Consider the following 23,113-nt stretch of genomic DNA (forward strand, 5'->3'; position numbering starts at 1 on the left):
CCACAAAGTTAATCTCAACTTCTGACTCCTTTGGCGCTTCTTCCCAACCTCCCTTCCTCCCTTTCCAGCTGGCTCTGCTTGGCAGGCAGCGACAAGGATGGTTTCTTTACTATAGTGAAATCTCTGCTCCTTTTGTCATTGTTTGTAATAATCTCCATTTGTAACCAGTGTGGCACAGTGGTTAGGAGTATGGGAACTGGGTTCCAGTCCCTGCTCAGCCACGGAGCCCCTGGGTGACTTTGGGCCAGTCACGGACTCTCAGCCCAACCTACCTCACAGGGCTGTTCTTGTGGGGACAAGACTGAGAGCAGCAGGAGGAGAAAGATGTAAGTCGCTTTGAGTTCTTTGTAAGAAAAAAGGCAGAATATAAATTGAATAAATAAATTAGCAAAGATGTATGTGTGGTCGTTTCGACCAATTCCAGGGCTCATGACTCCGAGCCTTTCTTCTCCAGAGTAGTTCTTTTGTACCAGAGATCACAGCAGTCTGAGTTCTCCATACATTCTCGTCACATCCCACTACTTGAAAGTCTGGTGGATCCAAACTCTCTGTATCAGCCATCTGCCTTTAGGCTACTCTGCTCTTCCAACAAAGTTCTGAAATCTTACTTTCCATGTAAAGTTCTGAGATACTAGGTCAGACTAATTCACCATCCAGCCAGCTGAGTACCGTGTATTTTGACTGGTGGCAACTCTCCAGTGTCCCCCAGCCTTGGTGACCTCAAGTTGTTTTGGCCACAACTGCTATAATTCAAAGTGCAGATTTTGACCTATAAAGGCTTCCATGGCTTGTGACCACAATATCTGATAGGGTGCCTCTCCCAGCATGAGTCTTCCTCCATGTTTGTCACCTAAGACCCTCCTCCAAGGGTTTCCTCTGAGGGACCCTAGAAAGTGGCTTTGTGGAAATGGCCTTCTCAAAGATGGCCCCCAGTTATGGAATAATTTCTCTGCCTAGTGCAAACATTGTTATCTTTTTGGCACCAATTAATACCTTCTTCATTTAGGCATTTGGCAAGGTATGGCGAGGTTTGAATCAGGTAGTGACTTCTTTCTTGCTATTGATTATTCAAAATGAAGTCTCTCTCTCTTTCTGTTGTATGTTTATATTTTGTATGTATGTGGTTGTTATAACATATATGTTAAGGTTTTAATCTTTGTAAACTGCCCAGAGATCTTTGGTCATTGGGCATTATAGAAATGTAATAAATGAAAAATGAAATAATCCCTGACCATTAGCCATGCTGACTGGGACAAATGGGATTTATAGTCCAGAGCATCTAGAAGGAATCTGGATAGGGAAAGCTGCTACAGGTGGAGGACTTTTCCAACTGTTGGAATCTGGGCTTTTCAAGTGGAGTTGTCAGGAATTGAACCGAGGGCCCCCTATAGGTGAAGCAGGTGCTCAGTGCCCTAATGTGAAGGAGGTGCTGTGACATCTTGGAAACAGTTCAGTCTTCCTTTCCCTTGCCTCTCCTCTTTGATTCTCGCTTCTCAGTTCTGTGGCGCTTGAAGAATCTCTTTTGTTTCCTCCACTGTAGGATCCAGGGCTCCATTTCTGTTCCTTCCTGAGGAGCCCCCAGGGCATCCTCCCCACTCCACTTGGCATGATGATGTGCGAAGTGATGCCAACCATCAATGAGGACAACCGTCGCGGCTCGGCCTACGGGGCCGACGATGCCAACTTCGAGCAGCTCATGGTCAACATGCTGAATGAACGCGAGCGGCTGCTGGAGACCTTGCGGGACACTCAGGAGAGTTTGGCCACCTCACAGCTCCGCCTGCGCGAACTGGGCCATGAGAAAGAGTCCCTGCAGCGCCAGCTCAACATTGCCCTGCCACAGGTGAGGAATGGGGAAAGGTGGGAGGTTTCGGGACTGGCTGGGAGAAGAACGAGGCGGATGAGCTGCTGGTCAGAAGCTCAGAGTTGAATCGGCCGTGAAGTCCTGGTGACAGGTGGGTCATGCTGAGTGCATGGCTTCAGGGGAGGGGTGGATCTCTGCTCTGGTGCCATGATGTTGGCAAGGAGGTCTAATGCTGTGCTCCTGCCAGACCATGCCCTCTTCACTGGCCCCACTCTGTTTCCTCCAGCCACTGGTAGGTGCCTCCCAACGTTTGCACAGATCTTTCTCCACGCTGAGAGCTTGAAATACTTCTCCTGAGACTTAGTTACTGGCAGTAAGGGGTTTAAGCTAAAATATGCTGGGATGTTGGGTGGTCTGGCATTTCCTCTTTGCCTTTGGCCTTGCTCCCCTTGGAAGCCCACTGGAATGAAGCTTTCAGCAGCTTATCCAAAACTGAATTTGGCCCTCAGACTAAAAAGTTCTGTACTATGTAGTAGAGTTACTGCTTGAATATTATATATTAGTGTTCCGATCACAGTTCCTCCTTTCCTTTTTGGTGGAGGCCCCATCAGCAGCTGTTTTTAGAAGGCGGCTGGAGGGATTAAGTATCAACAGGTGGAAACCAGCGGGTGGAGTTTGTGGATTTCTTTAAGGTCCTTCTGCTTCCTATCTCTTCCCCTTACATTGACCACTGGCATAGATTGCTTTGTCTGCAGCAGTCAGATGTAGGCATGTGGGTAGCAGTCCAGGCCACAAAACCAGCAATCAGGCAGTTTGTAAAAACTGGTTGGAAGGGGAAGTAATGCATCTGATTCCCCCAGCCCGTCCCCATCCTGCAAATTATTCCTGTTTGTGTTCATGATCAACATGTTGAATGAACATGTTGTTTGTCTCAAAAGACAATTTGTTTGTCTCGAAGGAGTGGCATTCCTTCATCTTCTGTTCAGTTTGGCTAGAACAAGGCTAAACAACTCCCACTACACCTTATGATTGACCATGTGGGCTGGGGCTGATGGGAACTGTATTTCAAAACACTTGCAAAGGATCAGGTTGCTTAGTTCTGTGCTACAGTCCTTCTGCTGCATCTGAAGTAAATAACTTCCTTGCATCACATACTAATGCCTTGCTCCGCAGTACCTTTGATGAGGCCACCCTGGGTTGCTCCTGGTCTTGGCCTCTGGACTGGGACTTATAGGTGGAGGGAAGAAATGGAGATCCTGCTGTTGAGCGAGCTTGGGGTTGGACCCCAATAACTTTCTATGCCAGGAGTGGATATGGCATCACCAAGGAAGCCTTGTCTCACCTGATCTCCAGCTGCACCGATCTTAGTGATGTACAACAAAGCACAACCTCTGATTATCACAATAACTGATGAGCAGGTTTGATGTGGGAAGAAGTGGTCCTTCAGTTTTCCTGGCCCCAAACCATTTAGGTAGGCCTTTATCTATACAAGCTGAGCCCTACAATCAAATAGGAAGCCAGCACAGATGAAACAGAATCAGTGCAATATCATCTGAAAAGTAGATACCCAAAAGCATTCTGGGTGGTGCGTTTTGCCCCTGCTGCAGTTTCCAAACACCTTGCAAGGACAGCCCCAGATCAAATGCAATACAATATCCTAATCTGGAGATGACCAGGGACTTGGCAACTTGGCCAGATAACAGTCTTCAGAAAGAGACCCAGCTGGCACACTAGTCAAAATGGGCCAGACTTCTGCCTGCAGCTGCCACTTAAATAGCCATGAACTGTGTGAGATTTAAGAGCACCATAACCTGGTTTATGAGAGCAGGCATGGGCAGAAGACAGCTCTCCAGATATTTTGGAGTTCAACACACAGAATCCCTTGTCATCATAACCAATGGTCAGGAATGCTGGGGCTTGGTCCAAGACAGTTGGAAATCTACTTTCTACCAAACTGCAGAGGGAGTACAACCTCATCCACTGCAGACCTGTATTTCATCCGACTGCTCACAGAGCTCCAGACCTTTCCCCATATAATTTTGGAAGTGGCAACTTTAGAGAGCAATCCTAAGGGGTGGGAATGGGGGGGGGGGGTCAAGGTCATGACTGATCCATTACTTCTAAAGCACTGTTGGCTCATTCTGGTCAGGGCAGAAGGGGGTGCCTATTTCAGAATTTGTTTTTGTTTTTAAAATTAATTTCAGAGGGAGGGTGGGGAATTAATCCTGAACTCTCTGTGTGGGTAAAGAGCAGTGGTGCAGTACAGCCAAGACACACGGGGAACTTTTCATTTGCAGTGGTTTTATCTGTCACCCACCCCCTTTCCTCTGAGGTTAGCTGTAACCCTGCTGATGATTTTCCCATGGGCAGCATATGGCTGTCCCTGTTGTGATGCAAAGTATTTGGGGCGGTGATACTGCCAGAAGATGAGACCCCGGTGTTGGAAGGCACTTTATGAGCTACTGGGGAAGGGCAAATACAAGTAGCACTGTTGTGAGTGAGACTACTAGATCAAAGCTGAAAAGAAGTCTAGCGGCTGACATGCGCAGAGATAAAAGAAAAGTCTGATGCCGCACAACGCATTCAACTGGGTCATGGAACGTGAGAAGTATGAATCAAGGCAAACTGGACATCGTAAAGCAAAACCTGGAAAGAATGAACATTGCAGACCTTGCTGTGAAGGAAATAAAGTGGAATGAAATGGAACATTTCCGAACGGACAAACACAAAAGGGTTTTCTCTGGAAATGACAAACTCAGAAGGAATAGAGTGACTCTATTACTGAGGCAAGTTGTAGCTCAGACAGTAAGAGGCTGACCAAATAAGATCAATCAGAATTAATGGAAAACCTATCAACATAACCATTATTCAAATCTACACTCCAACAACAGATGCTAAAGAATAAGAAATTGAAGACTTTTATGCAGGTGTTTAAATTGAGAACTTTTATGCACCAAAACCAGACATGCTGCCAGTCCTAGGTGACTGGAATGTAAAAGTAAGAAGCAAAGCAAAAGCAAATGTTGCAGGAACGCGTCGACTAGGGCAGGGTCGGCAACCTTTAACACTCAAAGAGCCATTTGGACCCATTTCCCACACAAAAGCAAACACCGGGAGCCGCAAAACCCTTTTGACATCTGAAATGAAGGTAACACTGCATATATCGTTTTTTACCTTAATGCTATGTATATCTTCATTATGATTTAGCTGCAGTTCGTGTTCAGTCACTAAAAACTGTTATTTTTAATCTTACGTTATAAACTAGTAGGACTCCTTTCATATATTTTGAATAGGAGAACAGCTTCCTGCAGAGTCAAAGTCAGTGCATTAAACAGCAAACCCCATAAGTTCATCAGCAGTAAAAGCAAATGAATCTACCCACTTATCATTAAACGTTTGGTTTTCTTCAGAAACTTTTCTTCGATTTATCCATGGCTGGCCTACAAGGGTGGGTGAGGGGGAGCTCAGTAAATCGGTACGGGTCCACAGATTGGTGGCTGTGCCGGAGATATAGGTGTGTTTAGTGACTGATTAGCAGATAAATAGTCAAGTGCTGTGAATTGTGACAGGTCCCAAGCACAGCTTTTAACCTTCAGATCAAGGAGTTTACATTGGGACGAAGAGAATCTTTTCAGCAGCGTTTCGTGTAACATGAGAGCCTGCAGGAAGCTTGTTTAGCAGAGGAATGTAGCGATTTATTTAACTAGCTGATTTGCTTAACTAGCTAGCACTGTGTTCCTGAGTGGAGCTTCCAGCAGATCAGTGGCTGTGCCGGTGCGTGTTTTGAGCGACGGAGCCGCAGCAGCAGGGTTCAAGAGCCACGTGCGGCTCCAGAGCCATGGGTTGCCGACCCCTGGCCTAGGGGTAAGGAGTGAAGCAGGAGAGCAACACACAGAATTTTGTGAAGCCAGTAACCTGTTCATTGTAAACACATACTTCAGGCAACTGCTGTGATGATTATATACATGAGCTTCCTCAGATGACCAATTCAGATATCAAATAGATTATGTAACTGGAAGGAGAAAGTGGAGAAGCTGTTTCCTTGCTGCCAAAACACGACTAGGAGCAGACTGTGGTAGTGAGCATCAGCTCTTAATTTCAAAAAATCAGAGTCAGGCTAAAGATCACCAACAGAAACATAGTGCCAAAATATAACTTAAGTAACTTTAAGGATTTAAAGTCGACATAAAGATTTGCATTGCTCAGATTAATTGACCATGAGCCAAAAGAACTGGACTGAAACCAGAGACATTATCAGAGAAGAATGCCAAAAGGCAGTTCCTGTAGTAACAAGAAAGAAAAAGCCTGTGTGGATGACAGAAGAAGCACTTGCAGTTGCAAAAGACAGGCGAGAAATAAAAATAAAAGATAACTGAAATAGGGTGAGAAATTTGAATGCAACTTTTCAGTGACCATCACATAGAGACAAAAAGAACTATTACAATGATCAGTGCAAAGAAATAGAAGAGAGTAACAAAGAGGGAAAAACAAGAGACCTCTTCCAGAAGATCCAAAAATTGAAGGGAAAATCAAACCCTAGTGTAGGAGTGTTAAAAGACAAACAAGGGAACATACTATCTGACCAAGAAAAAGAAGATGGGAAGAATATACAGAAGAATTCTGCAGAAGAAATGAGAAAATAACATACTTCTTCAAAGCAGAATCCTGTGTGGCAAAGCCTGCAATATTAGTGAAGTGAAAGCTGCTCGGAAAGTACTTACAAAGAATAAAGCACCTGGAGTAGGTAGGGTACCAATAGAACTATTCCAAGCTACAGAAAATGAATCAGTCCAAATCCTAGTAAAAATGTGCCAACAAATATGGAAAACAAAATAAGAGCCCACAGTCTGGAAACATTCAAGGTACATTCCAGTCCCCAGGAAAGCAGATGCGGAAGAGTGCAGCAGCCGTAGGACTATTGGATTAGTCTCACACATAAGCAAAGTGATGCTTAAAGTGTTGCAGCAAAGAATACTACCTTATAGGGAGCAAGAAATGATGGCTGTCCAAGCTGAAAAGGAAGAGGCACTAAGGGTCATATTGCAAACAGATGCTGCTGCTGCTGCTGCTGTTGATGATGATGATATGCATTGGTTACTGGAGGACACCAAAGAATTTCAGAAAAATATTGGTCTATGCCAGTGGTGGCGAACATATGACACGCATGCCACAGGGGCACGCAGAGCCCTCTCTGTCAGCACATGAGCCACGCCGCCCCAGCATCACTCCAGCAGCTGAGCATCGAATAACAGTGCACATAGGGGCCATGCGCATGCTCAGAAAGGACTAGCAGCACCAGGTGATGACGTCCTGGGCCACGACTCATCCAAGCTTTCGCATGGCCAGTCAGTGCACTGCATTTGCTTGAACTGGCCGTGAGTAGTTTTTTCTAAACTAAAACCTCAGTATTCAAGTTTTATTGCAGTGTTGGCACTTTGCGATAAATAAGTGGGTTTTGGGTTGCAGTTTGGGCACTTGGTCTCTACAAGGTTTGCCATCACTGGTCTATGCTTTAGGGACCACAGACAAGCCTTTGACTGTGTGGATCATGGGAAGCTATGGATGATCCTGAAAGAAATGGGTTGATTATGCCTGAGGCATAATCTGTATTGTGGACAAGGAGCTACTGTTAGGACAGAATATGGAGAAATGGAATGGTTTCCCATAGGCCAAGGCATCAGACAATGATGTATTTTATCTTCCTATCTGTTCAATCTGTAAGCAGAACATATCATAAGGAAAGTCAGATTAGAATCAGAGTAAGGAATGAAGATTGGTGGAAGAAACATAGCTAATTTAAGATATGCTGATGGTACCCTATGACTTGAAACAACTCCTGATAAAAGTGAAAGAAGAAAGTACAAAAGCAGAATGGCAGCTGAATATTAAAAAAACAAAAATCTTGTTTACAGAAGAGTTACAGAACTTCACAGTTAATAATGAAGAAATTGAAATTGTGAAAGATTTCACATACCTCAACTCAGTCATCAATTCAAAGGGAGACTGCAGCCAAGAAATTCAAAGAAAACTGAGGCTTGGAAGGGCAGCAATGAAGAAACTAGAAAAGATCACCAAGAGTAAGGACATTTTACTGGAGACCAAGATCATCCAAACTATTGTATTCCAAATCACAATGTATAAGTGAGAAATTTGGACAGGGAATAAAGCTAATAGGAAGAAAATTGATGCGTTTGAGCTATGGTGCTGGAGGGGAGCTTTGTGAATTTCCTGAAGCGACAGAAAGACAAACGAGTAGGTCCTTGATCAAATTGAGCTTTCCCTAGAAGCAAAAATGACAAAACTGAGACTGTCATTTTGGACACATCATGAAAAGGCAAGACTCACTGGAGAAGACACTCATGTTACAGAAAGTTGAAGGCAGAAGATGAAATAAGAGATGGACTGAATCCATAAGGGAAGGCATAGCCTTGAACCTGGAAGAGCTGAATGACAGGATATTTTGGAGGGATTTCATTCATAGGGTTGCCATAGGTTGAAGATGATTTAATGTTACATACCAACACAACAACAGCTTTACAAAATACTTATTCCTAGGAGAGATGAAAACTGCTAGAACTGGTTTGCTGATGTGGATCAACACAGCAGCCTACATTTTGGGGCTTTTGAGGGGCTTTGGCTTCAGAATTTACCTCTACTTCCCTGGTGGGAAGGCTTTGGCTTCAAGGCTGTTCCCAAAACAGCCTGTTTAGGGCTTCATGCTGGTGATACTGTTGTACCCGTGGAGCTTTCTGCCAGCATTCCCTTGCGCCAGAGAGCATGTCCCCCAGCCCAGACAGTTGTCCAAAGAGGTTAAGATCACCCTACCCAACAGTTAAAGAATAGATGATTACTCTCCCAACAGATCATCAAATTGTTAGCAGCTCTAATCCTTTTTATGCATTAACTTAGTGCAGGTAAACCCTTCCTCCCTGTTTTTAAGCACATAACTGTTCATGTACTCTTAAACGAAATGCAGCTTTCAGTGGAAAACAGGCCTTATCCCCATTGGAGCAAAGACTTCATATTTCTTCCTCAAGGAAAATGGATGATTTATAAGGGCCCCGCGTGCATGTGCCTGTCCACATGTGTTTGTGTGCATGTGCAAGTGCTGTAAAAACAAGGATTTTAGTCAGAAGTTGTTGAGTAAGTAGCAGTAGCACTACTTGTCCTATTATTGCTTTTTGAAAATCACAAGTAGATTAGCAAAGTGAATACTCTTGGCATTTGCCTTGTCAGTTCAGTGCTAGACCTGGAGGCAGAGATGGCTAATCGTAAAATAGCATGGAAATACCTCAGGGAAGGCTTTGCCTTCAGTTCTAGGATGCCTTCGAAATCTTAATTTAAGGAAAGGGAACGGCAGACCTTATTAATTATAGCATCCACAAGATCTGTCTAGCTGTGATAGTGCCATGGATCATAACTTTGTTGCAATGGGGGTGGCATAAAAATGTTTTAAATAAATAAATAAATAAATAATAACAGCCGACAGCTTGATTAGAATTCTGAGAATACCAGGTTGCCTCTTAACTGCCCCCCCCCCCACACCCACTTTGAAGAATCTCAACCCCCAAAATATTGAAAAGTTCCTGAAAATGTATTGGCACTTTTTGCTCCCCCCCCCCCCCAAAAAAAAGCTGGATAGCTAGGATTGCAGCAACTAAATAAAAGTCTCCGGGCTTTAAAAAAAGGTTCCAAACGTATTAAAACATACAAAAGCAAATGTAAAATACATCTACTTTTCCACATTTTCTGGATTGATGTATTTGGACAGCTGTGTTTTACATATAGGCAAGGCAAGGCATTTTCACATTATCTCTGTGAAGAGTTCAAAATTTTCTATAGCCCAAATAAACTGGTTGAATGGCATAAAATATACTGAGCCAATGTATTTCCAAAAAGGGGTGAGCTAGAGCAGGAAGACTTGTTAGACCTGTTGTACAGGGGCTTGCAGTACAATCCGATGTAATTCTACTTGGAATTAAGTCCCATTGAGTTCATAACTGATAATATTCTGATAAAATATTCTGTACTGATAAAAGTACAGACAGTTCCTGGGTTATGAATGAGTTCTATTCCTGGGAAAACACAAATTTGTCCTTAAGCCGAATTTGTATGCAAGTCAGATCATGTATAGTCAGCCCTCCACATTTGCAGGGCTTAGGGGCCCAGGACCCCCATGAAAGTGGAAAAACTGAGAATATTTCAAGGTACCCCGTGCCCAAGCACACCAGTGCCTCCTTTTCGCAGAAAGGAAATGTCAGGGAGATTTCCCTGTCTGGATGGGCAGGGCAGGAGGGCATGCATTGGACGTCTCCTTCTCTCCCCTTTTACTGCTTCTCTCTCTGGGGTGATGACAGTTTTCTACAGTAATTTTTAAAAAATCAATAGGCTGTATGGCAGTTCATTCATTAGTATGGGTTGTTCGTAACTCAGATGTTCATAACTCAGGGACTGCAACCTTAAAATGTTTACATTCTCTTGAAAACACTCTGTTCTTTATCAATGAAAGGGATGTGAACCTTACTTTGGATTCCTGAGAATCAGCCATCTTTCCAGATGAGGGGTTCTGTGTGATATTAAATACTATGCAGCTGTATCAGAACTGATTAAGGAAGGCAAGCCAGAGTAATATAAAAAGATATTCATGAACTTGAGAATTGGTTGGTAGCAGCAGAATAAAAATTCAGCCATAACAAACATAAACCATCATAGGCAGCACATAACAAGGAATAAACAGCATTAAAAACTGAAGTGTTTTTAAGGTAAAGAACAAAAACAATCAGAGAAAAACCTGAAGAGTAATAATGGATGACTTCCAGCTACCCTCAAAATTGATTGGATAAATGTAAATTCACGACATGACAAAAGACAATTTCTAGATGAGAGTTATTGTGCCTCAGAATAGTTTAGTCATGAGATGAAGGAGCTACAGATCTAGCACACGTAGTCACTGTTGCTGAATTGCTTGGAAATTGTGACCACAATGCCATCCAATTAAACATACGAGAGTGGGAAATTGCCAAGAGTGTCCAATAGTCACTTAATTTCAAAAGGAAGAAATTTCTCAAGAGAGAGGATTGGTTAAAAGGAAGCTGGAAGTGCAATTAGAAGTCTCATCTCCCTTCAGGAAGCTTGGAGGCTATTTAAAACCACTGTGTAATAGAGTCTCAAAACATATACTTAGATTAGAAAAGGTACAAACAAGCCCAGGAGGGTGCCAGTGAAGCTAAGTATCAGAGTTAGGGAGGCTAGAAAAGATGATAGCAATCAAGCTCAGAGGAAACTAGTCCTGTGTCTTTGCATCGAGAGTTTGCTGTGTATAGTTCTGATCAGCCAGCACCTGTGGCATCACAAACCACCCCGGCCCAGGCAGGTTTTCTACCTTTTAAAATTGGATTAAGAAGAAAAAGAAACAATGGTGAAGGGTGAATTGAATAAATTGGCAAGGGAACCTTTTAAAAAGCAGACAGTCTACCTGGAGTATGTGTGGAAGTACAAGACTGATGACTTAATGGGGATATAAATTGCTGATAAATACATATTTATATTTATATTGCTATTTATATCCTGCCTTTTTCCTACAAAGGGCTCAAGGCAGCTTACATCATTCTCCTCCTCCATCTTATCCCCACAACAACAACCCTGTGAGGTAGGTTGGGCTGAGAGTCTGTGACTGGCCCAAAGTCACCCAGTTGGCTCCATGGCCGAGCGGGGACTAGAACCCAGATCGTCTGAGTCCCAGTCCCATGCTCTTAACCACTACACCACACTGGCTCAAATGTATTACAAAGGCATGCAAAGTCTGGGGAGCTGGATACACCCTGCAGAAGAGAAGGAACAGTTCAGTTTTTAGGAATATTGGTGTGCAACCAAGGATCTTCAGCAACACATGTAAATAGCTGCCCAGAAAGCTTGTAGAAGGCCAGTTCTAGAGATTTGTATAGGATAAGCCGGAGTTGTCCAAAAGGCATCTATTGTGGAACTGTGATAGCAGTGTCTTGTGCTAGGTGCTGGATAAGGTGATCCAGCAGGGCTGGGGAGAAGGTAGATCAGGATCTCCTGGTGGTTGACAGTAGATCAGCAAGGACTCCAAATTATTTAACGGTAGCCATTTCCAGATCTAAGACTAGCCTTGGTCAACCTGGTGTCCCTCATATGTGTTGGACTGCAACACCCAGAGCCTCCTAGTCAGCGATGCTCGACTGGGGAGTACTAGTCCAACACACCTGGATTTGTACTTGTGTATGCTCATCATCCCATTGTACAGCTCACTGGATTTGATGGGTAATTGTTGCTGACACTCTGAGCCATCATTTTACTTCGGGCTTCAGGTTGCGGACTCAGGTCCTAACAGGTTGTAGATCTCACAAGCTTGAAATCTGCTCCCCAGTGATATATTGGGCCTCTTTCAACTATTCATTCAATGAAGATGGCCCAATAAATGATAACATGCCAATTTTGATGCCAACGTTTCTGTCTTATTTGGGTTGTTATTAGAGATGTGAAGGCCTGGAGCAAAATATTTGGAGGGCACCAGGCTGCCTACCAGGTTCTGAGCCAGTGGTTGTCAGCTGACCTGTCTCAAGGTGCAGTCCTAAATTTTGGAGAAGGAAAGGGAAGAAGGAACATGTCATCTGGCACTCTGTTTTTACCTTTACTAATTAGCCTTCTCCAGCTTATGCCTTTCAGATATTTCGGACCATAACTTCCAGCATACCTGGATTTTGTCTATGCTGGCTGAGGCTGATGAGAGCTGACATCCAAAACATCTGTAGGGCATTAAATTGGGGAGGCTCAATTAAAGAGCCAGAGCAGTTATTAAACAAGAAATCCATGATCATTTTTTTTAAAGCAAGCAGTACCAACCCATACCCAGTTTTGATTTGAAGAACACAGGGAAAGGCATGCTTTACCTTTTCCCCTGGTGCTGTTTTCTTGATCTCTGCCTGACACAAAGCTATTCTTGGTTGGGGTGGAGGGTGTCCCATGATATCCTGTTAGTAATGCAAATGTAATATTACAATGTAATATGGGGCAGTGGAAAGAGTAGGGCTATCATTTATTTATTTAAAGTTTTTATATGTCATCCAATACTAAAAGTCTCTGGAAGGCTTACAAAAGAAAACAAGAAACAAAAACAAAACAACCACATACAACAAACAACACAGAACACATTGCACCCGATAAATAATGGTAAAATCAAAACTAAAACCAATTAACTGTTAAAATATTGGGAAAATAAAAAGTGTTAAGTATCTGCTCTGTGCTGCTGCCCCAAGCTGATTGGCTTTCTCTCTTGTCTGCTCTCCTTCAGCAGCAAATTTTCAAGAATGATTGCTAGGCAATCACATCCTATGTCACAGCTCTTTTGCTCAAGAGATTTTATTTATTATTTATTTGTGATATTTATATGCCATCCTATTGCAACAGCCTCAGGACAGCTTACATAATAAAATACAAATATCTATATAAATAAATTACAACAAAATGCCAACATAAAAATCAACATAAACAAATCGACCCACTCTGGCTGCAGTTAAAAATATATTAAAATACCATATTAAAACTTATTAAAATATTGATGAAATAAAAAGGTCTTAACCTGGTGCTGAAAAACGTAATGATGGCGCCAGGCAGACCTCTCTGGGGAGCGCATTCTATAGATGGGGCACCAGTGCAGAGAAGGTCCTCTTTCGGGTGCTCTGCCTTCTGATCTTTCACAGAGGGTTCCCGGAAGAGGGCTTCTGCTGCCGATCTCAGGGACAGCGGAAGCCTATTTAAAAAAATAGTTGAAAAGATGTGTGAGTGGTACTGCAGGTTGGGATGATAGATGTGTTTAAAATAATGCATGGTGTGGAGAAAGTGCAGAGGGAGAAATTTTTCTCCCTCTCCCATAACACTCGAATCCAGGGTCTTCCCATGAAGCTGATTGGTGGGAGGTTTAAGACATATTAAAGGAAGGGGATTAGACAATTAATGGAGGAGGTGGTGGTTATCCATGGCTACTAGCCTTGCTGGCTGTATGCTACCCCCTTTTCCGGTTGCTGAGGAGCTTGGGCAGGCAGAGGTCTTGCACCCCAGCTGCTGGAGGGATCCTGTGGGCAGTTGGTTTTCCATCACTTGTATGGAGTGCTGGACTAGATGGACCATTGGTCTGATCCAGCGTGGCTTTTCTTATGTTCTTATTAAAAATGGGTCCTGAAAATGTGGGCGAAGGTAGTTTAAAATATATTTGTAGATTTCGGTGTGATTTGTTGTAGATCATCAAGGGTTTCTGACTCCTAGTAGTTGAACAGTAGCAAGAAAAATGCTTTTTCCTTCACCTAAATTTGCCTGCTGAAATGAGAAAAGTCAGGACTAGGCTTCTGTGTGAAAGGAGGATGAGCCCAGTACAGACTTGGTAATGAAAACAAATTCCCAGGATGTGTTCAGAGGCACTTGTATTTTAAATTTCTTTCACACCTTGATTCCAGGTGATGATGCTTGGGTTTCTAGTTTTTGGGTTTTTTTTAATTGACAAGACTAAAGTCTGCTGATCCCTGCACAATAGGCATCTTTCCCTAAACCATCCTTGGGTATTATGAAACAGAAACGTAGATCCATAGGCTGTTTCCATCTAGTGGCTGAATTGTGTAATGTTCCAAATGGTAATTCCATTGAAGCAAAGAACTGGGTTTGCCAGGATACTTTTAAAGATCGCCACATTTCCTCCTGTCCCTATTATTTGAAAGCACAGAACCTAGCATTTCAAGATGATGAAACAAAAACCCCACAATCATTCTATGCAGGTATCTAAATTTAGATATGGAAGTCCTCAAATGAATGGCTATTGCTTTAGTCTAGCAATGCACAACTTAAATCTGTGGTTAGGATAATTTTTTAAACCATTGGTCCAGGTGACATGGCACAGCCAAACCACATCAAGGCTGCGCTTTAAGCTTCCCTTCTGCTGCTCTAGCATTGTGTGCACTGTTTCTCAACCCCCATTCTTGGTTCATAGTATCTACAATACCTTGCAGAAGTATTAATGTCCCTCTTTGACTTTTCCACATTGGAGGGACTGTGCTGCCAGAGGTCATATAAATCATTGAATGGAGTCCACCTGTTCTGGTGTCATGCTATTTCAGATTAAGTACAGTTGTTTATGAAAGGATAATTTGTTCCAATTTATGGCAAGACATGAACATTGTTGTTTACCAGTGGTCCCAATCCAGCCCGACAGAACTGGAACAGTTTTTTCCAGGAAGAATGGATGAACACTGCAGAATCCAGATGGACAAAGCAGATAGAGATTTTTCCAAGAAAATATGTAGTTGTACCTGCTGCCAAAGGTGCTTTTACCAAGTATTGACTCAGGGGAGTGGATAATTATGCAACCAACAAGTGCCAATTAGTTTTTGTTTTGTTTACTTAACTTCTGTGTCACAATAAAAATATGTATATTAAGTGCTAAGAGTGCCAAATAAATCCACTTCAATTCCAGGTTGTAAAACAACTAAGTGTAGAAAGTCAAAGGGGTGTGTGAAGACTTCTGCAAAGCATTGTAGATAATGCTTTGCAGAAGTCAACTTGGGGTCCTCCAGATGCGTGAGCTAAGAGATGCTAAGAGGGGACCATATTGGAGAACACTGATCTTGTGACTTGGAACTGGGGTAACTTTCCCCACAATTAATATCCTAATGACTTACACAGGGATATTAATTTATCCCACAAGTATGCAGCCCAGTGGGAATGTTGATGAACTGCAGAATGGGGAACAGTTTCAATTTTGGAGAAGCTCTGGGGGACTACATTCCAGCAGTGGAAAAGGACTGAAGGCAAAAGACAGTAGCTAAATGGTCTGCATATTTTAGTTTAAAATTCTTACTGCTGCTAAGTCTTAGGATAGGACATTCCAGCCTTTTAGAAGAGGGAAAACACATGCAAAAGCCTTGAAACCACCAAATGATTAGTAGGCAGTGGAAATGGGGGTAGAGGCAGGGGAAGGGATGTGGCTATCCTGGGAGCCCTCGCGGGCCTGGATTGAGATTTTGCTCACAGGCCTAATGTTCCACATCCCTGCAACAGAGGGTATGGTCACTGAAGGACGACGAGAACCTTTAACTGTCCTGCCTTGTCCTCTCCACTAGGAATTTGCAGCACTTACTAAGGAACTGAACTTGTGTCGGGAGCAACTGTCAGAACGTGAGGAGGAAATATCAGAACTGAAGGCAGAACGTAATAACACACGGGTGAGTAAGAGAAGTAACTTGGAGTTGGCGGGGTGGTGTTCCAGCTTACTTGAGGAATCTAGAACTTACTGGATACTGATATTTTGAGTTTTAATGTTATGGTTCCTCAACCTGGTGCTCTCCAAAGAAAGACCACTCTGGCTGGGGATTATGGGAGTTGTAGTCCATCACTTTGAGAGAGTGGCAGATTGAGGAAGATAACCCCTACAGAGTCTATGCCTGCCTTCCCCAACTTGGTGCCGTCAAGGTGTTACAGATTTGCATTCCATCTGCCCCATCTGGCGTGGCCAGTGATGCTGGCAGCTGTAGACTAAACCATCTAGAGGAACCCAGGCTGGGGGAAACTGGTTTGTGCTGACATTCATTCAGCCTGAAAGGTCTTGAGGGACCAATGCAAGAGGATAAGAGAAAGCTGAAATTTTAAGGGATGGTTGATGCTAAACTTGATTTTGGGATAGGGTGGGAAGGCTGAGATATGTCTTTTACACGTATTTGCCAAACAACTCACTAAATAGCCTTGGTTCACAGGTGGTATAAAAATGAAATAAATAAGCAAAACATTCCTGAGAAAGCAGTATGCACACTTTGCCTTTTTTTGTAGCATGTGTATATGCATTGGTAAAACATCACAGGAAAAGACTCTTCGTGCAGGCATGGGTAAATTCATGCTCAGCTTGTTCTTATTAGCATTTTGTCATTCACTTTGGTGATATATTCTGCCACTTGAATTATACCATACATTCATGTACTTATTACTGTGTTGTTTGTGTATGACCATTTCATTAGTTGTTCATTAATATTTTAATTTTAATATTCATAAGGGTATTCATTAGAGTATTCATTCATTACTCTTGCTGTTTGTTTTCCTGTTGTAATAGGAGCACTTGTTCCCTCCACCTTCTGTTGTTTTTCCTGATAGACATCCAGATATTGTTGGACTCCAACTTCCATTAGCTCCAACTGATGTGGCCAACAACTCAGGATCAGGTTATTTGAGGGACTGCCTTCTCCTTATAGGCTGTTCCATTCTCCAGATTCTGAGTGGAAGGCCTTATTTACCATGCCATGACCTCCTGATCCATGTTTGGTCATGGTGTAGAGGAGGACCTTCTCAACTATGGTACCCATTTATGCAGAATGATCTCCTTGTTGGATCAGGTGGGCTTCCATCATGGAGTGCTTCTGCTGATAACTTAAGATGCATTTCTTTGCCCAGTGTTTCCCTGACTGCTAGTTTTGCTAGCTGTTTTATTGTTTTAATGGCTTTTGTTTGTTGGTTGGTTTCCTTTTAAAATTAATTTATTTTGTGAAATGCTTTGGTATTTCTTTAAAAATGGAAAGTGGTGTGAATAAAATGGTCAGGGATGATGAGAACTGTAATATTAGAACATCTGGACAGCCACTGACTTTCTACCTTTGCAGTAGACCCTACCACTGCATGTGAAAATAAAACTTCATGTCGTGCCTGCTTTAGGAATCCCTGGCCTCCACCCCAAATTATCTATTTAGTGTAGGTGGCCATTTCTAAAGAAGGAAGAGAAGGCTATTTTTGAAAAGCAAATAAATACTTGCCTGGTATTTTGGTGCTGTGGATATTTGGATTTCTTTGTCCAGCCATGTTCATGTGATCTCTTTGTCCATCCCTGAACTGTCTTATCTGCCTGCCTCTATTCCTAGCTGCTGCTAGAACACCTGGAATGCCTTGTATCGCGACATGAACGCTCCCTCCGCATGACGGTGGTGAAGCGCCAGGCCCAGTCGCCAGCTGGGGTCTCCAGTGAGGTGGAGGTTCTAAAGGCCCTCAAGTCTCTCTTTGAACACCACAAGGCCCTGGATGAGAAGGTGAACACAGGACTTAAGTCTGTTGGCAACAGAGGGGTTGGGAGACAGATGGGAATTTGTCCTGGTTTCCAAACCTCAAGGGAGAGCTTCACCTGTACTATACTGAAGCTGAGTTGCACCTGCTCTAACATGATCCCATAGTTTTGCTGACCAGAGGAAAGTGAAGGAGTCACCTCATGGTCCATTGGGTGGCAAGAAGCAGGATAAACTTGGGTAAAAGTGGTGCTTTGTTGGGTTAAAATCCTGGATGAACAGTTAGCAGGGCTACTTATGGGATGAGGCAGGGATTGGGGGACAAAGGAGAATAGGAAAAGCTTGGCTGTTTCTGTTCTGCTGCACTGGTGCTTAATACCGCCCCGAGGTTGTAAGCCACCCCAAGGCTTAATGGGGCGGCATAGAAGTTTACTAAATAAATAAATAATAAATAATACCACTTTATCTCTGTCTGGTGTATGGCAGGTTCGGGAACGGCTGCGAGTGGCATTAGAGCGAGTTGCCGTATTGGAGGAGGAGCTGGAAATGTCCAATCAGGAGGTATGGAGGAGGCTTTTCTCCCTCCTGCAGTGATGGCATATTCTTCTAAGTAGTACACGATACATGCTTTTAAAATAGTATATGCATCTGAGTGGTCTTTTTTAAGGGAAAAAGGCTTGTGTTGTGGGATTAGTATAGTAACGTCTTGGATTAGGTATCGGACAGTGTGAACTACTGCAGAAGGAGATGGAAGGTAGAGCAGGATCTGTCACTAGATCTCTGGGTGATCAGCAAGGAACTCAAAATCCCACCTGTTGAACCATAGCAGTTTTTATGTCTAGGCCAACCTTCTCCAATCTGATGCTCCCTAGATGTATTGCACTACAACCACTATCATCCTGGCTGGGCTGGGGATAGTGGGGCCATATATGAGCCATATATTCCACAAACTGAAAAGGTTGCCTTGTGCTGAGTCAATGCCCACTTGCCGTTCTTTCATTAATGTAAATTTCATTTTTAACAATGTATGTGTCCCTTTTCTCTCTCATCTCTTTCCTGCTTGCAGTCTCTTTCCCTTCGAGAGCAGCTTGCCCGACACAGATCTGGCCTAGATGATCCCAGCAAAGAGGGAGATGTCCAGATTTGTGTAAGTGGGCTAGGAAGGGAAATTTGAGGGCAGGGGGATGTAACTGCAGAGAAGGTCTGGTCCAGATCAGAAGGACATGGAAGCATCTGTGCACATCCAAGTAGCTCCTGTGTGGAAGCAGGAACACATCATGGCTCACATATGTTGGCTCGTGGAAATGTCTTCTGTACTCAGCCTCTGTTGTTTAATCTTGGATGGCTCCAACTACATCAGGCTTCCCCTTTTGCATTTTGTATTCCAGATTTCTTCTTCATGGTTCCTTTTTTGTTCTCACGGTGTGTTCTGGTAGATTTTAAAGTGCATTTCCTCCTTCTGAAAGTCCCCTTAGCTACATCTCCACAGAGAGTTAAAAAATGCAAGCAGGTGTGCTGAATAATGCCTCTGTGTTTGTATGCTTCTGGAAAAGACCCAGATAGCTGGACAAAATTGTAGTTCACACAGGAAAAGTTTGAAGATGTTAAGAAGAATGTGTAAACCTGATGCTCTGAGTCAGACCATTGGCTGAGCTTGACCAGTATTGTTATTCAGGCTGGCAGTGGCTCTCCAGAGTCTAGGCTGATGCCTCTTCCAGCCTTGTACCTGAGGTCTTTTTTGTCCTCTCCTGACAAAGTTTGAGTTATTCTAACGAAAAGCTTTATTATGTTAATACAAGCCAGTCAGACTGGCTTGAAGGTACAAATGAAGGATATTGCAAAAGTCAACAACAAAAACAATAAGCATGGTTAGAATACTAGCCATTAAAGAAGTTTGCTGCATTGGTGAGAAATGGATTCCAAACTGAATCCCTCCCTTCCGTTCCAATTCAGATTACCAACATTTTGCCCTGAAGGCAGGTCCTCTTGCTTACAAGCCAGTCACTTGGAGCATCTGGCACTTTTCAACTGGGCTGTTTCCTCAGCTGACTGGAATTAGTGATGCCTAATCCACCCTCCTTATTAGCATGCTCATTTTGCCTTTCCCATGGTATCTGAAGCCGATTGACTCCCAACTAATGCCTGGCTTATCTCAGAGTCCCTCAGCCTTGACATCGCAGCTGTGGATGCGGCTCCTCCTCCTCTTCTGACTCAGAAACTGTTCCCACATCTACTGAAGGCTGTTTTTCAGGAGCAATCAGCCCAATTCCTACTCTTAAAAAATAAAAATGGAACTAGCAAGGACATAATTCAGGATCTTTTGTGTGCAGAGCCTGTGCCCTACCACTGAGCATTGGGTTCTTTTGTATGGGGTTGTGAGGGAGGGAGGGAGGGAGGGAGGGAGGGAGGGTGGTTGGGTGTTATCTGGATGTGGGTTGGGTAGGTGGGCAAGGTCAACATTAGTGTCATATAACAGCCACTCTTCTCTGCCTTTGCTCTACAGGCCAATGGATCGGGCTCTCTCGACTTGGGGCGTGGTGGTCGGGAAACTGAGCTAGAAGAGGTCCTGGAGCGCCAGCGAGGAGAGCTGTCCCAGCTGAAGGAGCGACTGACGATGCTCTGCCGGCAGATGGCAGAGCTTGAGGAGGAGTTGGCCACAGCCCAGCGGGACCTCATCAAGTCTGAGGAAATCAATGCCAAGCTGCAACGCGACCTTAAGGAGGTAAACGGCAGTACCTGACACCCCAGCTCCCTGCTCCATACTGCAGGAGTTTTGAAGTGCTTTCAATCTGGGGGCTGGACTCCATTTTGGAAGCTGTATTCCTGGGTGGGGGTGGAGCCCAAAGCAAAAGGGGTGGGGCCAAAGGTGCCAGCATATTTTAGCTAAGGCTTTACTGAACCTTAGGAAAGTCATTTCAACCTTTTAGGGTGCAGTGGAAATGACGATAAAGCTAGGAAACCATCAGTGGTTGAGAGGAAGGTATGGGGCCAGTGGAATAGGGAAAGGTTATTTAGCAGACACAGGGGTCAGGATTAGGCCCCTGGACCTAAGGTTTTGTACTCTTGCCAAACACACGGTTTATCAACTGTAATGTTGTATGTCATTACCAAAATTGCCTTCTTAATCTCTGAAGGTGGGACCACTCAGAGCAGGGTCAAGGATGGGCTTTAATTGATGGACAGGTTCATGTGGCAGCAGTGTATTCTGACAGAAACTAATTCAATATTAGGATTCATTGAGGAGGAATAATGTAAAGAGGAGCAAGTAATGTAATGGCACTATATAAATAAATATACCTATAAATAATGTAATGACACTGTGTGGCACCCATATGTGGTATACTGTATGCATTTCTGACATGTGAACAGGAATATTCTGGAGTTTTTATATGGTACAGAGACACTGAAAGTAAAATAAACAGAGACTTGGACCATTGTTGAAGAAAAGTTTAAAACAGGGAGGGCCAATTGGCAGGCTGGATCTGCTGAGCCAGTTTTATCTGGCTTCTTGCAGTAGCATCACTTTTCAATCAGGATATTGCTTTATTTCTTTCATCCTGAAAAAAATCAGGTTGAAAGAAACATAATTTTGTACTTTGGGTACAAAATGCAAAAGGAGTCGTTTGACAGCCAATGTGGTATAGTGGTTAAGAGTGTGGGACTGGGACTTAGGAGACCTGGGTTCTAGTCCCACTCAGCCATGAGCTCACTGGGTGACTTTGAGTCAGTCACAGACTCTCTGCCCAAACCTACCCCGCAGGGTTGTTGTTGTAGGGATAAGACTGAGAGGAAGAGGAGAATTATGTAAACTGCCGAGTTCCTTGAAAGGAAAAAAGGTGGGATATAATTATTATAAATAAATATTTTAGCTGTTTTTCAAGATCTAAGGTAGTACCAGCAGCAAATACCATAAACACTTTGTATTAAAATCCAGGGAGAACAAATGAGTTTTTTAAACCCTCCCAAAATTTGACATTTGAATTGAGAAGGTTTATCATGTGATTTTTGAATATTTTCAACTGATATGTTTTATGTGATATGTTTTTAAACATTTTTACTTTGTTTCCTATTTTAAGATTTTATCTTACAAACCTCTTTGATATATCTTTTTAGGTAAAATCAAGTGAGCTATGCACTGGTGAAATAAATAAAACAGCTACTAATGGGACCAGCCCTATATCTCTCCAAGGGAATCTACTGGGGATGGAGGGGTCCAGCACTGAGATGTAACATTAATACTTCCTTTGTTGCAGAGCTCACATAAGAAGCCCTTTCTTATTAACAGCAATTGTGTTGTTGTGGAGTCTGTCTACTCAAGGGGGACTGTCTGTGAGACAGTCTTGGATCCCAAGACACTACCTAGAAAATAGACTGGCCCCTCAAAACGTAGAATTTGAGCTTTCAGTGATCGGGGCTTTTATTGTTTATAGGAAAAAGACAACAAAGAATCCTTTATGGACAATGGATAGAGATCAATTATTTTCTCAAATGCTAAAACTCTTAATTTAGTGCAATAAGATTGACCAACAGTACAATCTGGAAAAATGAAAGAATGCCACATCTTTATATCCCTAAAATATGTATATTTGTACACGCAGAGAATCTCATGTATTCTTTCTTCCACAACTCGGAGCTGAAGGATCTGGGCCAGAGTTTGCTTATGCTTCAGAGTCGTGGGTGGGAGGGCAGCCTCTTAGGCACCGTCTGTTTTACTTCTCCCATTATTCCCTCCTCTTGTGTGCTGGGGGTGACAGGCGCTGGCCCAGCGGGAGGACATGGAGGAGCGGATCACCACTCTTGAGAAACGCTACCTGAGTGCGCAGAGGGAGGCAACCTCTCTTCATGACGTCAATGACAAGCTGGAGAATGAGCTGGCCAGTAAGGAATCCCTGTACAGACAAGTGAGTCCCCACTTCCTGCCTGCCTGCCCTCCCCTGATCAATTAAACTAGGCTGTTCCAGGTACCTCCCTGCTACTGCCTGGCTGTCCTTTCCATCCTCCCTCTGAGTGTTTTTATACATGTGAGTGGTTGGGAAGTTAGCCCGCTCCCTTTCTAGTATGTTCCCTGAACCTTTACACAGTGCTAGCTAGGGATGTGTGAGGAATCTGTTGGATTCCCCGAGATTAACTCCCCAGACTCCGTTCCACTGTAGAGCAGCCCTGGCACTTCCTGGTAAGTGTGCCCAGCATTCATGGGGGTCTCACCACAAGTTATGCCCCTCTTCCATGCCCCCTGCAGCAGCCCAGATGGAAGTGGGACCCT

The 23,113-nt window shown here is 43.5% G+C and overlaps 1 protein-coding gene across 1 annotated transcript in view; it reads left to right on the top strand.

The window, feature by feature from the left end:
* The first annotated feature begins 1,606 nt into the window (after positions 1–1,606).
* PPFIA3 (PTPRF interacting protein alpha 3) overlaps positions 1,607–23,113 on the top strand; it is a 49,274-nt gene continuing 27,767 nt past the window's right edge. Inside the window, exons 1-7 of the mRNA XM_044444731.1 lie at positions 1,607–1,843; positions 15,934–16,035; positions 17,713–17,877; positions 18,337–18,411; positions 18,917–18,997; positions 20,354–20,572; positions 22,605–22,751. Of these exons, the coding sequence (XP_044300666.1) occupies positions 1,607–1,843; positions 15,934–16,035; positions 17,713–17,877; positions 18,337–18,411; positions 18,917–18,997; positions 20,354–20,572; positions 22,605–22,751 (1,026 nt within the window). The remainder of the gene's footprint in view (positions 1,844–15,933; positions 16,036–17,712; positions 17,878–18,336; positions 18,412–18,916; positions 18,998–20,353; positions 20,573–22,604; positions 22,752–23,113) is intronic.

This window comes from Varanus komodoensis, unplaced genomic scaffold (genome assembly GCF_004798865.1).
Source record: "Varanus komodoensis strain SLA01 unplaced genomic scaffold, ASM479886v1 scaffold45, whole genome shotgun sequence".
NCBI classification, from domain to species: domain Eukaryota; kingdom Metazoa; phylum Chordata; class Lepidosauria; order Squamata; family Varanidae; genus Varanus; species Varanus komodoensis.